General features: G+C 52.6%; 1 protein-coding gene across 1 annotated transcript in view; it reads right to left on the reverse strand.

Annotated features, from left to right (window-relative positions):
• LOC307079638 (tensin-2-like) overlaps positions 1–20,599 on the reverse strand; it is a 52,575-nt gene that overhangs the window by 4,531 nt on the left and 27,445 nt on the right. Inside the window, 29 exon segments of the mRNA XM_079742084.1 lie at positions 153–230; positions 573–650; positions 1,199–1,294; positions 1,476–1,607; positions 1,919–2,430; positions 2,432–3,178; positions 3,847–4,009; positions 4,212–4,263; positions 4,265–4,847; positions 4,849–5,162; positions 5,164–5,257; positions 5,817–5,860; positions 5,862–5,939; positions 5,941–6,318; positions 6,320–6,336; positions 7,058–7,174; positions 7,607–7,672; positions 9,290–9,419; positions 10,247–10,322; positions 10,526–10,586; positions 10,741–10,853; positions 11,322–11,405; positions 11,636–11,700; positions 12,580–12,702; positions 13,116–13,166; positions 13,751–13,934; positions 14,177–14,226; positions 14,477–14,518; positions 15,161–15,199. Of these exon segments, the coding sequence (XP_079598210.1) occupies positions 153–230; positions 573–650; positions 1,199–1,294; positions 1,476–1,607; positions 1,919–2,430; positions 2,432–3,178; positions 3,847–4,009; positions 4,212–4,263; positions 4,265–4,847; positions 4,849–5,162; positions 5,164–5,257; positions 5,817–5,860; positions 5,862–5,939; positions 5,941–6,318; positions 6,320–6,336; positions 7,058–7,174; positions 7,607–7,672; positions 9,290–9,419; positions 10,247–10,322; positions 10,526–10,586; positions 10,741–10,853; positions 11,322–11,405; positions 11,636–11,700; positions 12,580–12,702; positions 13,116–13,166; positions 13,751–13,934; positions 14,177–14,226; positions 14,477–14,518; positions 15,161–15,199 (4,567 nt within the window).

The following is a 20,599-nucleotide window of genomic DNA, read 5'->3' on the forward strand; positions in this document are numbered from 1 at the left end:
AAGGACATACATTCTCCATCACCTACAAACTGCTGAAAAAGTATCCTGTGCTTTCCAATATAGAATAGGCCTGATCTAGGATCAGCCTGAGAGATGAGGATTCCTTAGCAATAAGACCAGTTTGAACCAGTATAGCTGGGGTCAGAGCTCACCTGCTCCCTGTTTCAGCAGGTCGGCGGCGCTGCTCATGTTACTGGGCGGCTGCACCTCCTGGCCCGCTCCTATCAGCTCTGACGGGGGGGGGAGAACACACAATCACACATTTAAACCTCCTGCTTGGATACCATAGTCACTTTTATAGTTATTACTATTATAGAGACTATATAACTCCAGCTTAATTCTCCTACATTTTCTGCTTCGGAAACGACATTCACTTATTTCAGTCCCCATTTCATCCATAACATTTAGCAAAGAACTGACTTCTGTGGTTTGTGGCACAAACATGTCTAAAAACTAGCAGCACATGTTGATCAACGGATTTGTGGTTTTGTTCCCTTTAGCTTTTTTTCGGTTGAATTGATCAGTGCAGTACCCCACTGAACCCGGTACGGGATGGGGGATAGGAAGCAGACCTTTGTCAGGGATCCTCAGGGTGCAGTGCAGAGAAATGGGGGTGATGGAATGCTGGTAGACCAGCGCAGAGAGGCTCCCTGTGGGCGACAGCACAACGTCAGGGAGTCGGACCGCAGGAGTGCTCCACTCACCCTTTATGGGTGGAGCAGGGTATTGAAACTGCCAGGGTGCGGGGGTTGATTCCCATTGCACAAAAGCTAACTGTAAAGGGTTGACGTTGGTGTGAATCAGACGGTACATCAAACTATTTACCAGTGCAAATTTAAAGGTGACATAATAATACCAGCAGGTGCACACAACTAGGTGGACACGCCCGCTTGTGATGTCAGATGAGGCAGATTTCCAAAACGGCTTGCCACACTCACACCTGGAGGTATAATATGTCACCTTTTTAATATTTAGCGTAGTACTTGACCCAAAGTGACCTACAATGTGTTGAGACACGTTAAGGTCAGACGTCAGGCGTCTAGCCTCAGATCTCCTACGACCAGGCTGACCAACCCAGGCCCTCTGAGCTGGGGGTCGAGCTACCTGTGGTCACTAGTACAGCGCCCTGGGCCGCGTGGTTTGATCCGATCTATGGAAGGCTCAGAGCTCCGCGGGAGAGGGGGGGGGGGGGACCTACCGAAGTAGGGCTCGTTCTGGCAGCCCTTGATCTTGACCCCGCGGGGCCCCGTCTCGATCAGGAAGTGTCTGACCAGCTGCTCCTGGGGGTCCACCACTGTGACGCACAGGAAGTAGTGGTTACTAGGGGCAACATGGCAACTCTAAGTTGGTTATATAGTGTGTTTATATATATAGTTGTGGTTATATAGTGAAACAGCATAAAGTTATGAGAAATAATTCAAATTAAAGAAGAGTGCAGTTCTCCTCATAGTAAACAGTTTTGAGTGACCTCCTACCTTTGCTGCTGTGATTGGATATGTTGGCCGGGGGCGTGGCCACCTTGAGGGCCAGCCCATAGGCCCCCTGGAACGAGTTACTGTCCCTTATAAGGAAGGCCCCTGGCTCTCTCTCCTTCAGGGCCGCGATCGCTACAGCGGAAATAAATCACCACACTCAACATCAGGGAGGGCTGAAGGACACGGAACTTGTCCTTGACTCGTGTGACTCGTATTTACTATTCAGTAACTTAGCAGGTGCCTTCGTACAAAGCAACATGAGGTGAACTCCGACGCATGAACATCCATTTGAAAGGGAAATAGAAGTGAATTATCCACATGCAATATGACACAATATCATCATGGTCATGCCTACTATCTTGGCCGCAGTCCTACCCCCCGTGTTTAATCTCATATAATCGATAATATTTTCTTATTTGAAATAAAATGAACCCTTGTATCACCTTGCTCTCTGGAGATGGACGGCTTGTACCAGAACCTGGAGCTGTCCTGGACGAACTTGACGCTCACCCTGGTGGGGCTCTCTGGCGCCACCGCCTCGGTCTGGCCACCAGAGGGCGCCAGCTCCCCCACGGTGGGGGAGAAGGTGACGTGGTGCTGCTGCTGCTGCTGCTGCTGCTGCTGCGGGGTGACGGAGGAGGTGGAGGAGAGACGCCCCAGGGTGCCCGCCCCCCCGTCGCCCTCGGGCGACCCGGGCTGGCTGGGGTGCCGGCGTTTCTCCGGCAGCGGGGGCTGGGGGTGGGAGAGGGTGGCGTAGCATTGGGGGGTGCCCCCGGGGTGGGGCTGGGCGTAGAGGCTAGCCGGGTAGCCGCCGTGCGCCGGGGGGGACCTGTCGGAGGGCCCCGGGGCGAGGGGCCCCGCTCCGGGGTGGTAGTGGTGCTGCTGGCCGTTGCTGGCCCCGTGGTGGTTCGCCGCGGGGGGCTGGTGGGGGTCCGAGCCGCTCAGCATCAGCCTCCAGGGTGGCGAAGCCGGGGACCGGGGAGTCGGACAGAGGGGAGGTGTCGGTGCTGCTGGAGGGGGGCTGAGGGGAGGAGCCGGACCCCCGGGTGGGGGACTCGGGCGCGGGCGCCGTGGAAACGGCGTTGGGTGTGGGTGCGTCCTGGACGTCGGGGGTCCCGTCGGGGGTCCCGTTGGGGGTCCCGTTGACCCGGGTGGGGCTCTCGGGGTGGACCGTCGCCTGGGTGACCACGTGCTGAGCTTTGGGGTCCCGGCCGGGGCCGGGGGTCTGGGGGGCCGACTCCATGGACGGGTCGCTCGAGGCGGGCCCCTGGGCTGGGAGGGCCGGGTCGGAGGTGGCCGGTGAGACGTGGTTCACCGGTACGGGCACAGGGGCGGCGGCGGCGGCGGCGGCGGCGGCGATGGCAGCGATGGCGGCGGGCGGGTCCAGGTCGTGGTCCGGGGAGGCGTGCGGCGCCGAGCCGCGGTGGTTCTGCGTCGGGACGGGCGCCGACGGGACGGGCGCCGAAGGGGCCGCGGCGGCACCGCAGCGCTCGCCGGGCTCCCCTTGCGTGGTCGCCGTGACGACCTGCGAGCACTGGTCTCTGGGGCGCTGCGACGACGAGGAGGGGTCCGGGAGGCGGGCGCGGGCCTGGGCCACGGGGGCCAGGTGGGACGGGAGGGTCTGCTGGGGCGGGGCGGGGTCGTGGTCCCCGTCGAGGATGTCGGTGGTCCGGATCTCCTCCTCCCTGACGCCTGAACTGGCGCTGCAGAGAAGGACGGGACAGGGTCAGCCAGGGGTACACTGTGTGTCTAGGACATCTGTCTACGGCCTGACGGGCCTCCGCTGCTGTCAGGCTCTCAGCAATGTTCCGTTCCGTCAATCGCGTGTCAATACAAGATGTGGCAAATCAGTAAGGTATTGGGTCGTCGTCGGACAGGCGGACTTTATTAAACATCAATGGATTTGAAAAGGGATGCGGAATGTTTGATCGCTGGGCCACTGCTTTCAGTTATGGAAAACATTTGTTAGTTTTGAGCATTAAATGAATGCCTGGGAAGTTTTATAATAGGCTTTGATGACCAGGTGAGAATTCGGTGTGCTATCCAACTATCTATGTTATGCTGCCTAAAGGAGTCATATTATACCACCAGGTGTGAGTGTGATTAGCCGCTACAGGCTGTTTTGAAAGTCTGCCTCTTCTAGCTGCATGATGGATAGTCTACCAGCCTACCCAGTGGACTGTAGCAGACGTTGCTCATCTATCCGTCACACATCTAGGTGGACACGCCCACTTGTGATGTCAGAAGAGGCGGACTTTCCAAACGTCTTGTAACGGCGAATCACACTCACGCCTGGTGGTGTAATATGTCACCTTCAACTCAATTTTAAAAGGGGGAGGCAGGGGGAGGAGAGAGACGCGGCAGACCCTACCTCTCCTGGGGGCACATGGGACTGCTGGTGTGGACGGGGGTGGGGGGTCCGGACATGTCGGAGGGGGTGGAGCAGGCCACCTGGGGCCGGTGGACCCTCTTGAAGGAGCCCTGGGTGATGTGGTCCCTCCAGCCCACGCTCTCGCCCGAGCTGCGCAGGGCATCTAGGGGAGGGGAGGATAGGTCAGAGGTCATGGGTGGGGGTGGGGGGGGGGTACTCTACGATAGTGAGGGAGGGAGTTCATCGCCCCCCCCCCCCCCCCCCCCCCCCCCCCCCCCCCCCCCCCCCCCCCCTAGCCGAAAGGCACTGGGTTCGAATCCCCCAAACGTCTTATTTATTATTTCCGTCCTCGGACTCCTTCTCACCTCTCAGATGGGCGTCGGAGCCGGGCGGCGGCTGGCCGTGCTCGGGGGGCCCCGTTGCCGTGGTGACCGCTCCCCGGCGGCGGGGGCAGCGGCGAGGTGGACTCGGACTGGTAGCCCGAGGCGTAGCCGCGGCTCTCGGAGGGCGAGGGCTGGCAGGGCGAGTAGGGGCAGGCCTGGCGCGGCGTCTGGTAGCCGCTGCTGCCGCTGCTGTACTTGAGGTCCGGGTGGGAGTGGACGTGGGAGCGCGAGGCCTCGGGGTAGGCGGCGTGGCCCGAGGGCAGGGGGTCGAAGGTGAACGCGGCGGGCAGGTCGTGCGGGCGGCCGTGCGGCGCGAAGGACGCCACGGTGGCGCGGCGGTGCCAGTACTCGCGCTCCCACTGCAGGTGGGCCTCGCGCTCGCGCTCCCAGTGCAGGGACAGCTCTCTGGCCCGCCGCGGCCCACCCCCCTGCTGATGCTGCTGCTGCGGCCCCCCGCCGGAGTCCCGGTGCTCCCAGTGGTGCAGCTCCCCCGGAGCCCCGCCCCTCTGCTGAAGCTCCGCCCCTCGGTGCTGTAGCTCCGCCTCCCGGTCCCAGGGGTCCAGGCGGATGCCGTGGTAGGCGGCGGCGGCGGCGGCGGCGTCGTCCTCCTCATCCTCTGCGCACGCCGCAGTCCCGGCACGGGCAGCCGGGAGGGGCCGCCATACCGCCCTCCAGCATCAGCGGGTCCGGGTAGGCGGGGCCCTTGTTGCCGTGGTGATGGTAGACGTGGGCGGGCGGCGGCGGCGGCGGCGGCGGGTGGTGGTGGTGGTGGTGGTGGTGGTAGGGGCTGCCGTAGTCATCGCCGCGGCACAGCAGGCGCCCGGGGCCGGCGAGGGCGTGCAGGTCAGGGGGGGGGTAGGGGTAGAGCCGGTGGCCGGAGGGGCTTGAGTCGGAGCAGGGCCGGTGCAGGTAGTGGGTCTGGCCGGCGTGGCGGGTCCCACACCAGGTCGGGCGGTGGGAGGGGCTGGTGGGGGTGGGGGCTATAGTGCTGGCACAGGTCCAGGTGGGAGGGCAGGCCGGACTTGGGGCTGGGGGGGGGGGGGGGGGGGGGTAAAGATGGAAGAGGCAGGATTAATCAGACAGATCTGCCCGGACCACTCGAAGGCCGTTCAAAGGCCAAATGGTAAACGTCACTCAAAGACAACGATTTAAAAGGCTATCGTAAAATCAACGTGTAAGACGGTAAAATAGTAAACATACCTGTGCAGACATACAGTTGAATAAAAAGCACCTTTGAGCCCTGATTTTAAAAGTGTGTTTAGGCAGAGCTGCGATACTCTCAGAAGTTAGTTCCAACATTCAGAGCTTAAAATCCAGAATGGCCGGACGCCGGTAGCTGAAAGGTTCAGGGTTCAAAGCCCAATGTCCTCAACCTTACCTGTCGGCACCCCAGGGCAAGATGCCCGTACCCCCTACCAACACATTGTAGTAAATCTCATCTCATCTCTCATCTCTTATCTCATCTTCAAACTGCTTATCCGGGGGTCGGGTCGTTGGGACAGCAGCTCCAGCAGGGGGCGCCAGACTTCCCTTTTATAGTTAATGTTAACAGTAAGCGATAGCACCAAACACTACAGTGTGGCCCACCTGGCGGAGGGCGTGGCTCCGTGGTGCCCGTTGGTGCCCGGCGCCCCGGTCCAGGCAGTACCCGTTGGGCATGAGGAGGGTGCGGTCGCAGCCGGGCTCAGCGCAGCGCTGGGACCGGTAGCCCCACCCTGCAGGAGCACGAGCGGCCCAGCCTCATCGTCCCCGACGACAGCTCCGAGGGCAGCGAGTCGCCGTCGTCCAGGATGGCGGTCTCGCGCTCGCCGTTCCCGCCCCCTTCGATCCCGCCGAGCATGCGGTCCAGCTCCTCCCTCTCCTGCCGGGTGGGCGGCGAGGGGCGGAGCTTGTCGGCCTGCTGGATGGACGACTGGTTGGAGTGGGCGGAGAAGGTGGAGGAGTCGCAGCTGGCGGACGTGAGCGGGTGATTGGGTCGGTCGTCGATGAACCCGCCCCCCGGGCTGCTGCCATTGGTGGAGGTGAGCGAGCCGGAATTGGGGCAGCGGCGCTTCTTGATCTGGGCGTAAAGGCTGCCGTCTACCGGGCCCGCGCGTGTGGGCGATGTCTGGGAGAGAGGGCACAGGACGGGGGTCAAAGGTCATAGGTCAGGACCGGGGGTCAGAGGTCAGAGGTCAGGGAAAAACAGAACAGGGAAGAACAGAGCAGTGAAGAACGGAACTGGAAGAATGGACCGGGGAAGAACAGAACAGACTGAGAACAAGAACAGACAGAGAACGGAACGGGGAAGAACAGAATAGGGAATTCCCGACGCTGGTGTTGACCAGATAATGTGCTGCATCGAATAACTGGTCTTCACTCCAGTAGACCATAGCAGTGTGGTTAGATTGTTCATAAAGGAAGAGATCTCAGCTCCATCTACTCACCAGACTGACAGCACAATACCCCTAGAGAGGGTATCAAATTCTTACAAATAGGTCAACGTTTCTACAACACATAACTCTGACAAAATGATCAAGCGATTATATTTGTTCTCTTGGACTAAAAATTTTTAAGTCCACAGCCCGGGCGTTTCATAATCACGACGGCCCGTCATGGACTGCTCGGGCGTCTGGTAGTGATTCTCTGATTAACCTCCAGATGTTTGTGTGAAGGATCGCTGCGCTGAACGACTGAATCACGATGCAGTGCGGCCGGGAATCCAATGCGCGTCAGCAGACCGAGCCGAGAGGAGAGGGAGTGTTTGCTGTGACGACCGGAGGAAAGAGTGTTTGTTGTGACGACCGGTGACGCCCATTCGTCCCCGGAGGGTTAGGGTTAGGGCTCACCTTCCAGGCTGTCCTGGAAGCGCTCGTTGAAGTTCTCGTAGGAGTCCCAGCGCACCACAGGGTCCCCCGTGTTGTAGTCGACGGTGACGGCCGGGTCATTCTTCTGGATCTCTCGGCCTGCAGGGAACAAGCGGTCATGTGTTGTTATGTGTTGTTTGGAATGATGGCTGGGCTGGGGTTGGATTAGTGTTTTAATGGGAGTGGTGGATACAGCCAGGCATGTTGGGGAGTACGGTCAGGGGCTTATCAAATTTTATATTGACTATTGAGTGTTTTAGCGGATGGTTGAAGGATATCCAGGGACTTAAAGGAACTTCAGAAACATCATTCAGGAGGAGGTAGAGGTTTGGCGCTTTGCAGTAGACATTGAGCTTTCACTACACTGTCTTTGTCACTTTATTTGCCTTTTAGTTCTCTTTGCTTTGTTTTCTTACCAGTACTCTGTTTCAATCAAGAAACACTATGGAATATTAGCCCCTTAATTATATTCAATATACTTAAATGTACTTTAAGTAAAAAGTGTAAGCGCCTAAAAAGAAGGGAACCAACCTTTGATCTTCTCCGGCCCAGAGGAGAAGACAAACTCCACCGTGGCATCTGATGGGAACCTCTCGTCTGAGGGGAAGAGCGAATCATTCATACGTTAAAATGCCATCCCAGAGATATCAACACAACTCTTTGTTTTTCCCTAGAACTTGTATTCATTGCAGTCCGTTGAAAAGTGTAAGTATTACATTTCTCTGCCAACTGAAAACCTGGCATAGGGTGACATTGGATTCTACTCACTCCCTCCTTTGTGTAACCATATCAAGAGTACGATTCATACCGTACCATTTATAAAAAGGGAAAATCCTGGCCCTGGTGTCGCAGTTAGGTATTAGAAGCAGTAGCTTCTACTACCTTGTGTACTTTATGAACCATCCATAGGTGTTTCCAAAAGGTGAATGAACATTCCCTTCACCTCATCTGGCCTAATGGAAGGGCAGCTCCGTACAGTGGCTGCTCTGTACCTCAACGTTTTAACTACTAACTACTCACTCGCTTAACACAGAGGGTGAAACCAAGTAAAGGAAATGAGGTAATGAGCGTGCGTATTTCGGAATAAGGGAATAATCCAGCACACACTGTGACTTTCTTTGTTTTTTCCATGCTTCTCCCCAGGGAAACTTTGTTCCAACAAACATGCAGCCCTCATAAGTATAAAAACAAGACAACATCTCTCCCCAGAGAGCTGTTGCTACATCATTTGGTCCGATAAAGAGATTAATAAACAACCGTTTAACGGATTTAAAAAACACGGCCAGCTTCTTACCTCAGTGCTAAAACGTTATTTGCGCTGACACACTACAATAGTGTGAATTTATCCCCTGCATGGCCCTCTTCCCAGAGAACGGCCGCTATTAGGGCGATTAGTCCAGGGCGGTGATTTACATTTCCACTATTAAAGGGGGTTTATTCGTGAACAGGCAGTAAGGGCCCATTCAGAACGGGTGAAACCAAGGGCCGCATTCAGCCCCAAACCCCTCAGGGCCGTGCGTTATGGGTCCTAACTCCTACCAGGGCCACCGCACAAGGCCCCGTCCCGCCTGACTGTTTGTGAGACGCACTGGTGCGTGCAGAGCCTATAAAACGCGGGGGAAGGTACTCAATACGGCAGTTTATTCGCTTTTCTTCACTGACATCATTGTCATTAGTCTTGTCTTGGCTTTAATAAGGCTGGGTGTGGCGGAGGTGGAGCGCATTATTCCAACCCTAGTTGGACCCAGAGGGGCGGTGTTTTGAGTTTTACCAGACCGTGAAAGTAAATTCAGTCTCTGAGTCTCTCTGTGATTGGTCACTGGGAGGCAAGTGAGGGAAAAATATCTTACCGGTTGTGCACTGCCTAGTTCGTCTCAAAACACTCACCAGCCTGTATGAAACTATGTGCACATTTACGTTTAATGGCATATTTTTTATGATTGCCCTGGCAATCATCGGACTTCCATTCATGAATGCACACACACACACACACACACACACACACACACACACACACACACACACACACACACACACACACACACACACACACACACACACACACACACACACACACACACACCTTCCACTTCTGCCCCCATGACTCCTCAACCCCCCCTCCCACCCTAGTCCATCCCAATTCATTCGTTCTCTCATCCATCGGTTCCCATTCATTTCTCTCCCCCTCCTCCTTCTCCTCCTCCTCCTCCTTACCTGTGCACGCCTCATCCAGCTCGCTCTTGCCAAACCAGAGCTGACTTCCATGCACTGTGCACGTGTGGAACTGCAGCCGGAACACAGTGTCCCTGTCGGCCGTCTGGGCTCGCCTGTGGTAGCACTTCACCTGCAGGGGGCAGCAGAGAGACGAGAAAGAGAGTCAATGGCAATCTAAGCAGCTGAGCAAGTGAAGTTACTTTGAAGAAAACACGTTTAGATATGGGGCAGTTTGTGGTTGGCAGCTGTTGGATTGTATCTAATTTATGAGATTTACATAATTATTATATTCTAAATATACAATACAAAATAAATGTGGGGGAGGAAAAGTGTCGTCGTGAGGGTGTTTTGACTCCCATCTGAAATGTTATGGGTTCAAAACCCAGGATGCCCTATAAAATTATATGTATCTCATAGTAAAAATCGAATAACGGGATAAGACAACACAATATTTGTGTCTTTAACGATGGTCACCTTGTCAAATTAGGCAACTCCATCTTTAGGACGTAAAGTTTTCCCGCTCCGGCCTAAAGTTCACCTGGGATTGGGTATTAGGGGTCAGTATGTATTCACCCCAACCATGTACACGTCGTGGGAGTTGTCCGACCATGCGACAATGCTAAAATAATCCAGACAGCAGACTTTATGCCAGGGCATCGTAGCGCATCCCAGACGACACATCGCAACGGTTGACAATGTTCCCCTAAAAGGGGTACGACCCCCCCTGATGTTCATAGTCGGCTGCCACGCTGGAAAACTGTCTGGGACGCCAGACTCTCTGAATCGGGCTGATATTGTGCAGTCTGATCCCAGCGTAAATTGTGCCGCTGAATAGGATAGTAGTACGTTAAGGCAAGTATGGCAAACGTTGGGCCTTTACCATAGTAGTAATTACATTTAACTGGATCTGGTTCCCTGTGTGCTTTTTATGGTCTGTGAGGCTTGAATAACACTCACCATGATGTCGCCTTTCAGCAGCAGAGCTGGGTCCACGGTCACACACAGACGTCTTCCACCCGTTCCCTGTAGATCACTGTGGTGGACACACACACACACAAACACGCACACGCAGACACATCATTCAAACCACAAACAGACACACAGGAAGACTTTAAACTCAGTTTAATCCTGTATGTAGAGTTCTAGAAGGACAGTCAATACTATGTGTGATACTGAGTACTTGTGAGGCAGCGGGTTAGTGTCTAGCCATAGTTTATGAGTGGGTACTGCACTCACTATATGCCGGAGGTGTAGACCAACTGCATGGACTGGTAGATCTTCACAAACGGGTAGTAACCTGAGAGATGGAAAGAGAGAGAGGAGGAGGCATACAAAGATAATTAAATTAAATAGATGCACATATGGACACACTGACAAATACCCACAGTCACACATGGACACACAGATACATTATCACTCTCGCTCTCTCGCTCTCTCACTGACTCACACACCTTGTTCTCCCTGAAAGTTGGGGAGGGAAGGGATGAGGACCTGATGGAGGAAGAGAGGGCTGCTGTTCATCTTGATCGCCCCAGAGAGCAGACCCCCAAAGTAATAGATATACCTGAGAGAGAGAGGGAGAGACAGAGGGAGAGAGAGAGGGAGAGAGGGAGGGAGGGAGAGAGAAAAAAGAGGTACAAAGAGAGAGAGAAAAAAGAGGTACAGAGAGATGATGGAGATGTATTTAGAGTGAGAAAGGAGGGAAGGGGAGAGAGAACGCGAGAGAGGGGGGGTAAAGAAGGAAAGATTGAGAGGTGGGCGAGACAAACAAGGAGGGTGGAGAGAGGGGATGTTATTGGGAATAATCGTTATGTTTTAATTGGTCCCCGCCCCGGATTGGGTTCCACAGGGAAAAAAACAGCAGCTTTAGCGGGCGTTTAGCGGGAATTCCAACTCCTCTTCATGGAATGGGTTGTGCGTTGGAAAGGAATGGCGTTCATAAGGCCAAAACAAGTTTATCTATAATCTGAGTGTGTGGGTGCATGGAGTGAATGAAAACACTATGCATCCTCCTACCCCTGCTCCTCCCTACCTGTTCTGGGACGGCTGGAGCGACGAAGACACCTTATCTTCACAGAACTTCCTCATGGCCAGGGTGCTGAGTGCCTGGTCCGCCCTGCTCACACACACACACACACACACACACACACACACACATAGACACATGCACACACACACACACACATGCACGCACGCACGTGCGCGCACAGACACACACACAAACCCATGCAGAGACATGAAGACTATCAGAATAGGTTTCACAATGTTTTTGATATATATATATATGAGATTGTCTTTTTTTTCATCTGTTCCATCTTCACAACATAGAGACACACAGTGACCTACCCTGCAGATATCTTGCTGTAGTGCATGTATGCAGCCATTATCACACCAGTTTTACCCTTGTTGCCCTGTTAAGAGAGAGAGAGAGAGATGAGACTACAGTTACATGATAAAGTCCCCCAAAATAACTCGATAGTCACATTCTTGTACGGTGAAGCTATGTGTTTTGTGATAAAGGAAGGGAGGCAGAGGCTAATGACCCTGGAGACAGTAGACAACTGCTAGAGTCTGTCAAACTGTTGTTTAGAGAGAGAGGGGGGGGGGGGGATAGAGAGTGAGAGCGGCTAATGAAGTGCGAGAGAGGAGATGGTAGTTAGAGAGAGAGAAAGATATAGAGACCGAGAGAGAGGGAGATAAAGTGGGAGAGAGAGGGAAGGAGGTAACAAGAGCATGATAACGGGAGAGAGAGAAAGGGAAAGATAGAGAGGGAGGGAGGTGATATGAGGGGGGAGTTAGGGAGTTTTCCCGCTAAAACCGAGCGGGAAAAAACGATGCAACAAAAAAATGAGAACAAATTAAAAAGCTCCCTGCAGAGTACTTTTTTTATACAGTCTGGGTGTTCTTTACTTCCTGTCACATTCCGGAGAACATTCCACAGGCGGATTCCTTAACGGCAGCACACAGCATCCCCCTGAGACACCGGGACCACACTCCCGGGAACCTCAGCACTGCCTGTTACCGTGACGATGAATAAACATGGCCAAGAGTCCCCAGAACGATGGTGATAGGTTGGATGTGGATAGTTGCTGAACATACAGCCAGCATAGCCCTAGCCCTTATGTAGGGCCGGAATAGTAGTAGTTGTAGTAGTTGGGATGTAATCACGAGCTAATTACTACAATATCTACAAAGGCACCATTGTGTCTCTCTGAAACACGCCCTCCCTCGCAGTCACCAGATTTCCCCCCCTCCCCGGTGGTGGTCGTGACCCTCGATTGACCTCTGACCTTGCAGTGCAGGACCACCACGTGCTGGGGGTCAGAGGTCAGCCAGGTCTCCATGGCCTTGCACATGGCACAGATCTTGTCCAGGGGGGGGGCGTGGAGGTCAGGCCAGCCAAAGTCATGGACCTGTTGGTGCAGGGAATGGGAGCCGCAGTGTTTAAGATTTAGTGCTGTTGTTCACAGTAGATCAACCATAATAATAATAATAATAATATGTTTATTTTATATAGCGCCTTTCTCACACCCAAGGTCGACCGTACATGGAATGTTTACGTTGGTGCAAATAATACATACTAAATATTTAAAATATAAAGCGCGGTGGTTTTTGTTGTGACATTTATCAAAACTGTATGTTATATGTGTCACTCAAATCGGTTTATTTGGGGGTATTTTTTGGGTGCACATCTGGAAGTGGAGGTAGCTGGATGCTGTGGGTGTAAGGTTGGATTACATCAATACATTTAGTTGTTTGTAACTGAACGCTCTGCTCACCAAATGATAAAAGTGAGAAACACAAAAGGGAAGAGAGTGACTGTTACCTTTGGATTCAGACGGCTGATGTCATGTCGCTTTTCAGACAGGTTGAAGAGCTGGGAAACACATAGAGGTGATATAGCTATACATTGCCATCAATGCAGTATACATGCATCAATATGTAGTGTAATTTAAATCTTCATTCAATGTAGTGGCAGGACAGTTTAGTAGCTAGGCAGTCAGATGCTCTCACCCCTACCTGCGAATCAAGGACATTGATCTGAAATCAGTGTAAGTCGTTTTGGATGAAAGTGTGTTGGCTCAAATTATTCATTGTAAACAATCTTGAGCAAAGCTCCTATTTCACTGTCTTTTCTCCCTATATTCATGTTTGTGATAGTGTACAAATGTTATACAAATCTTTGTTCTGCTGTAACAAAAACTTTTCTACAAATACAAAACAACAGATCCATGGCACTGATTTGACTCTCTGGATTAGAAGATATTTTCTGGGTCTGGGTCTGGATCTGGGTCTGGGTCTGGGTCTGGATCTGGGTCTGGTGGGCCTGGGCCTGGGTCTGGGTCTGGGTCTGGATCTGGGTCTGGTGGGCCTGGGCCTGGGTCTGGGTCTGGTTGGCCTGGGCCTGGGTCTGGGTCTGGGTCTGGTGGGTCTGGGTCTGGGTGTGTGTCCCTCCCTCACCAGGAACTTGTCCTGGTGCTTGGAGCGCAGCATGGCGGTGACCTCCTTCAGGTTGACCCGGTACCGCTGCTCGTCCAGCAGAGGAGGGAAGAAGACAGAGATGATGCGCTCGGTGATGTAGGTCAGGTCGAAGTCGTAGTTGCGCTCCATCACGCGCTCCATCACCCGGTCCACACTGAAGCTCCTTGGGGAGGAGACCACCCGGGAGAGGGGTTGTGTGAAGGGGTAGACAATGGAGAAACAGATGATATTAAAGGGGGCATGCTTCACCACCAGGTGTGAGTGTGATTGGCCCTTACAAGCCGTTTTGAAAATCGGCCTCTTCTGACATCACAAGTTGGCGTGTCCACCTCGATGTAACGTGTCGCCTTTAACATGACGGACAAGGTGTTTGGAATGACTTTGTATGCAGGCAGGGTACTCTACCTGGGCAGAGTGCTCCTCTGTTTGGTGTAATTCAGTGACTTGGTCGACCCCTGAGGACAAACAAACAAACTGCAGTTTAAAGTACAACACATGGTTTTTAAATATTGTTGCGCATTTTGATCGAAAATCCGGGATAGTCATTAGTCAACAAATGGACTGGTTTCTGTCCACATGAGATGAGGGGTGTTTATTAGGGTGATAAAAAGGGCCGTGGGTGACGACATGGAGAGGCAAAGGGGGGGGTAGGGGGTGAGGAAGAGGAGGAAGAGGAGGAAGGGAGCGGAGGGGACGTGTTCTCACCAGGTGCTGGATGTGTCGAGACGGTGCCGTCCCCCTTCTCTGCTGGGGTCCCGGAGGGGAGGGGGGGGGGGGGGGGGGCATGGGGAAAGGGGACAGGGGAGAGGATGGAAGGAAGTGATGGGTGAGGTGTCCAGGGGTGTTAGCGAGGTAAGGGCGATGATAGGAGCGAGAGAGGGGGAGGGAGAGGGAGAGAGAGGGGGGGGGAGGCAGAGGATGGAGGGAAGAGGTAGAGACAGGTGGAGGAGAGGGTGATGATAGGGAAAGGAGAGGGAGAGGCAGGGGAGGTTATGCGAGGGGAAACGCGGAAGGGTTTGGGATAGGAAGGGAAAGTTAATTCAACAAACAGACTCCCTGATGGCCAAACATTCCCACTTCCTCCTGAAGCATCAACATGGACTTTTACAGGACGACCCCGGTACACAGCTGATCATCGACAGAGGCGAGAGGAGCTCTAGACGGGCCCTTTGGCACACCTGACCTTGTGACTGAGGACAGGAACTAGGGACAGTAACTAGGCACCGTAACCAGGCGCCGTAACTAGGGCCAGAAACGAAGGACCGTGTCTAGGGGCATTAACTAGAGTCAGTATCTAGAGACAGTAACCTAGGGCCGTAACTAAGGAGAAAAACTAGGGAAGCTAACTAAGGAGAGTAACTAATTAGATAGAGAGTAATGGCATCTTACCAGATCATTGGAGGGGGCTGGAACACATGGGGAGTTGGCCTGGCAGACAAAGAGAGAAAGACATTCATGAGATTAACACACATATTAACATACCGTCAGACCCTTGTGTATCTAATCTAGCACACAAAAACACCAACAGAACCAACGTGTTCAAACAGACGTCCTTGCAATCTCGCACTATCAGAAGGGTCGTCTGCTGACACAAGGCCTGCACACACACACACACACACACACACACACACACACACACACACATACATACACACACATGCAGTTGGGACTTAGACAGTAGTAAAAAAGGCACGCGTCTGTGGAACTACTCAGACACGGCTGTCTTGAGGGCCATGTAAATCAAACTGCTGTTGTCGTGCTGGAATCATAAAACATTTGAACATGAAACATGAAATATACATGTTCCTGGAGAGAGACTGGATCCCCAGTCACACAAGGAGGTGTAAATAATATCAGACAGGCAGACACAGGCAAGCAGAATGACACGCAGGCAGAAAGACAGACATTCAGACAGAGTGACAGACAGACAGGCATACAGGCAGACATACACACAGAGAGACAAGTAGACAGAGATACATTCCCTTACATGGATGATGGTTGGCATGACGCACACACACACACACACACACACACACACACACACACACACACACACACAGACACACGCACACAGACACACACATCCTATGCCATGTGTGGAGTGGTCTCTCTCGCACAGTGGACTGTGACCAACCCCCCCCCACTAATGAGAGGGGGAGGGTGGTACAGTCAGGCTTATACAGCACACACAATTACAAATCACACACACACACACACACACACACACACACACACACACACACACACACACACACACACACACACATACAAATGTCCATGCAGTGACCACACATGACCTATGACGCTTACACACGCCGTGTACATACTTTCCAATACACACTGTATATGCCTTGGAATAATAAACATACATGCACACATCCACTCACACACAGTCACACACACACACACTGTAGTTCCTGGTGTGTTTGTGTGGGGACAGGAAAAGGGCCAAGGGCTTTGCGGACCTGACGGGAAGTAACACACTGAGGCCCCACTCTATGTGTGTGTGTGTGTGTGTGTGTGTGTGTTGTGTGTGTGTGCTGTGTTGTGTTGCGATTCTTTCTTTCGTTGTTTTTCTTCTTTCTTTGAACTGCATCACATTTCCGTGTGTAAATCTTTCACCTAATCACATGTACACATGTACGCGTCCATTCACGTGTGTGTGAGTGGCAGCGTTGTCTGAGGTTTACTGCGTCACCGCGTACGTCAACAGGAAGTGAGGGCAGCAGATAATGAGCTAAAAGCAGCGTGGCCCCAGGTCGTTTTCGGGCGCCTCTGGAGGAAACAGAACCCCTGGTTTCAATCTGAGCCCCCTCGCTGGCTCACTGTTCCGGTCACAGTCAGTCAGACGTCTTAGATTGCTCACGTTCCAGAGAACACACATCACTTCCTGCCAAGTGTTTTGCCTTCATGCAGTCTGGTCCCTGTGTGTGTTCGTGTGTGTGTGTGTGTGTGTGTGTGTGTGTGTGTGTGTATCTGGGGTGTTTTGTGTGTGTGTGTGAGCTTGTGCTTGTGTGTGTCTGTGTGTTTGCCAATGTGTTTGTGTGTGTGTTTGTGTGTGAGAATGTATTCCTGTTAGGGATGCCTGTGTGTGTGTGTGTGTGTGTGTGTGTGTGTGTGTGTGTGTGTGTGTGTGTGTGTGTGTGTGCGGGCAGCTCCTTCTCATATCATGTAATGATATGAAACACATGTAATGATATTTTAACAATCTAAAATCAACTGGTCTACAAGGTCTACACGGCCCTATACTCATATACTCATACTAATCATAAATAACCGTTTAGCCATTTGATTAATGGTCGCACTGTGCCCCCTTGCTGCCAAACAACGAGAGGTCATGGGTTCAAATCCCACCGGGACCTTTCTGTGTTAAGTTTGAAGGTTCTCCCCGTGTTCATAAACATGTTTCCTCATACCTCCAAAGACATGCATTTTAGTGTGCTCGGAGGTTAGAGTACTTGGCACGTCAGTGTAGTTGGCTTGTTAGCATACTGAGCGTTTTAGGGTTCGACTGACAAAGTAAACGTGATGTTCAGATAGCCTGCATTGGTAAACAAAACTTTCGACATTTGGTTCCACATGACAGCTTTGCAGGATCGCCCTCTGAGCTATGAGGCCCAGTATGTCTAGAATCCAACTTTATATGGACTATTAGTGAGGTGTAGTGACTTCTTGAGTAAAACGTTTAAAAAGATATTTGAGATTTCTTCTCTCACCATCCACCTGGCTCAATCTCCTGGTTATCCATCTTTCTCTGTCACTGTTTACATCTGAAATAATCCTCACCATATGTCAAGTGATCACTCCCTCCCTCTTTCTGTCCCACTCCCTCTCTCTCTAGCTTTCTTTCACTCTCATCTCTTTCCCTCTCTGTAACATTTTCCTCTTTTAAAAGTCTTTAGTCCTCCCCTCTCCAATTCCTCTGATCTCTCTCTCCCTCTCCCTGTTACGCTCAATATTCTTCATTCCGAATGGCTCTTTCTTTAAATGGCTCTTTATTTATTCTTGCGGGGGAACATTTAGACTTTCTCAGGGAGCAGTGTAGCACTGGGCTTCAAGTCCGATCCTGGCAATAAACTGTACCAGGATGCCTTTCGTCCTGTCTACACCTGTGTGTGTGTGTGTGTGTGTGTGTGTGTGGCGTGTGTTTGTGCCCGTTTGTGTATGAGTGCCCATGTTTGTGTGTGTGTGTGTGTGTGTGTGTGTGTTGTGTGTTTGGCGTGTTTGTGCCCGTTTGTGTATGAGTGCCCATGTTTGCGTGTGTGCGCGTGTGTCTGTGTGTGTGTTTTCATGGGTTGGAGGCGGTTACGCCAGAGCAAACATCACTCCAGATTTCCATTTGACCTGGGCCAACTTCCTGCTAATCCCATCTCCTTCACTTCTCCTTCCTCTTTCCCTCCCTCTCTCTTTTCTAAATCCCCTTTTGCTATTTTCCCCAGTCTTTTTGTCTCGATCCTTTCCTCTTGCACTCAGCGTAATCACTTCATAGTCTTTATCTCCCATTTGCTGGGAACAGAGCCGTACAGTGCTATTCATGGGCTCCCTATATGGATTCCTTTCCATTTTCACGTTTTATTTGCCTCTCCCCTCTCTCTTTCCCCTCTCTCTCCCCATCTCTTTGTCTCTCTTTGTAGCAGCTCTTATGCGCCATAAACCCCTCTCTCTCTCGACCGTCCGAACCCCCCACAGCGAGACCTCCTGGCTCCCGGACCGGTTGAAACCCGCTGGAGACAGGGAGCCAGGAAGCCGACAACAGGCCGTGACTTCTGAAAATACTTCAAGACCAATTGAAAAAAAACAGGGGGGACTCGGGTTGCGGCAGGAAACACAAAAGGAACAAAACGAAGCCATTAGTCGGGTTCATCCCCTTTGAAGACGTCGACCACCTCATGCCGTCATGGCCCGCCTGCGCTGACATACCGCCGGGCTTCCCCGTCATCGTTAAAGTGTTATTTCAACCGTTCAGGCGTCTTCCCCTGGCTCCCATTTCATCACGAGCAGACAGGTAGAGGGTGAGAGAGATGAGCATGTCATTCTACACTGGAGGTCTGTTGTGACCGGGCAATGGTTCAGCAGGGAATTCAGAGACGTTTCATCACAAAGGTGCAGGTTGGGGGGTAGGACATCTTGCTCAAGGGCGCCTAAGGTACGCCGCAGACCTTGGGGGGGGATTGGAACCAGCACCTTTTCCACTGAGGGTCGAACTCCCTTACCAGTGTGCCGTTATTCTGATTAAAGCCTGAAGCATCTGAAATCAATCAGATTATAATCCAGAAGGCGCGGTTCCCTGTGAAACATATGGCTGCGTAGCTGGTTAGCATACCAAGGCAGGTACAGCTTTCCCTTTGAGCGAAGCCCCCTGGTCCGGGAGTCGACATGTACTGAGGTTCATTAGGTTCTTTTGAACGGGCAAGCAAAGGAACCCCCCCCCCCCCCCCCCCCCCCCCCATGGCCTGCTCCACCTGCTTCAACTCCACCGCGGGCCAGCTGTTGGAGGTCTCTCTCTCTCTTCTCCTTCATCTCTCCTCCTTTTCTTCCTGTTTATCTAAACTGTTACCGCTAATTCTCTCCCTTCATCCTCTCCATCCAGCCCCCCCCAACACACACACACACACACACACACACACACACACACACACACACACACACAGCAGCATGAACATTCCCCTCGTTTGCTCTCTCTCTCTCTCTCTCTCTCTCTCTCTCAGCTTTGTCCCCTGTTGTTTGATCCATCAGAACCTCAAGGAGTTCCACGGCTAATGGCTTGGCTATAATAGCTAAAGGCTAATGGCTGATGGCTAATGCAGCCCCCCCCCCCCCCCCTATATATGAGGCCTCAGAGCTGGGCTCTGGTAAGGGGGCTACGCCTGGCTCACTGCAGCATGAGCTGGCAGCCATGGTATGTTATTAGTGTGGGAAACGTGTGGTGTGTGTGTGTGTGTGTGTGTGTGTGTGTGTGTGTGTGTGTGTGTCCACAGGATTTGAGGGTTTCAGTGTGTTTGTCTGGGAAAAGGGTGTTTTTTGATGTGTGTGTGCGTGAGCGTACAGTTGCATTACTTACAGTCAAACTCAGAATCCATGCAGGATGACAATAAAATAGGGATGTGTGTGTGTGTGTGTGCGTGTGTGTGTGTGTGTGTGTGTGTGTGTGTGTGTGTGAGCGACTCGGGGTCAGACTCCGGTAAAACAGGTAGTACCATTCACGTGGCCACTCACAGAGGGTGGGCAGGTGTGAACCTGCCCGAACCATCAGTCCCACAATGCAGCATGGCTTCACTTGTGGTGACCATGACTACGTAAACCAGCCAGGTAAAAGTGGCCGAGACCTTCGTCCCAAGCGTTCCCACATGTGCCATCTTTCCTCCTGACATTCCCTGCTTACGCTGCTCATTAACGAGAGCGTCACAACGTCAGCCCCTGCGGAATGTGAGCGGCAAGCGCCATGTCCTCTTCTCTCCTCCTCCCTCTCCCTGTTCCTCATCGCGTCAGCGCTGGACCGAAATCGAACTCGTCCTTCAAGGGGCCCTACTCTACGTTCTGGCACGTTGAGTCAAAACGCTTAACGTTGACACATTATACCACCAGGTGTGAGTGTGATTAGACATTACAAGCCTCTTCTGACATCACAAGTGGGCGTGTCCACCCAGCAACATTCGCTACAGTCCACCGGGTGGGCTGGTAGACTGATCGTTCCAGCACACATCTAGGTGGACACGCCCACTTGTGGGGACTGAAGAGGCAGATTTTCAAGAAGGCTTGTAGCTGTTAATCACACTCACACCTGGTGGTATGATATGTCATCTTAAGGCACCGACAAGACCGGAAGAG

This window comes from Pollachius pollachius, assembly GCF_949987615.1.
Source record: "Pollachius pollachius genome assembly, chromosome: 8".
NCBI lineage: Eukaryota > Metazoa > Chordata > Actinopteri > Gadiformes > Gadidae > Pollachius > Pollachius pollachius.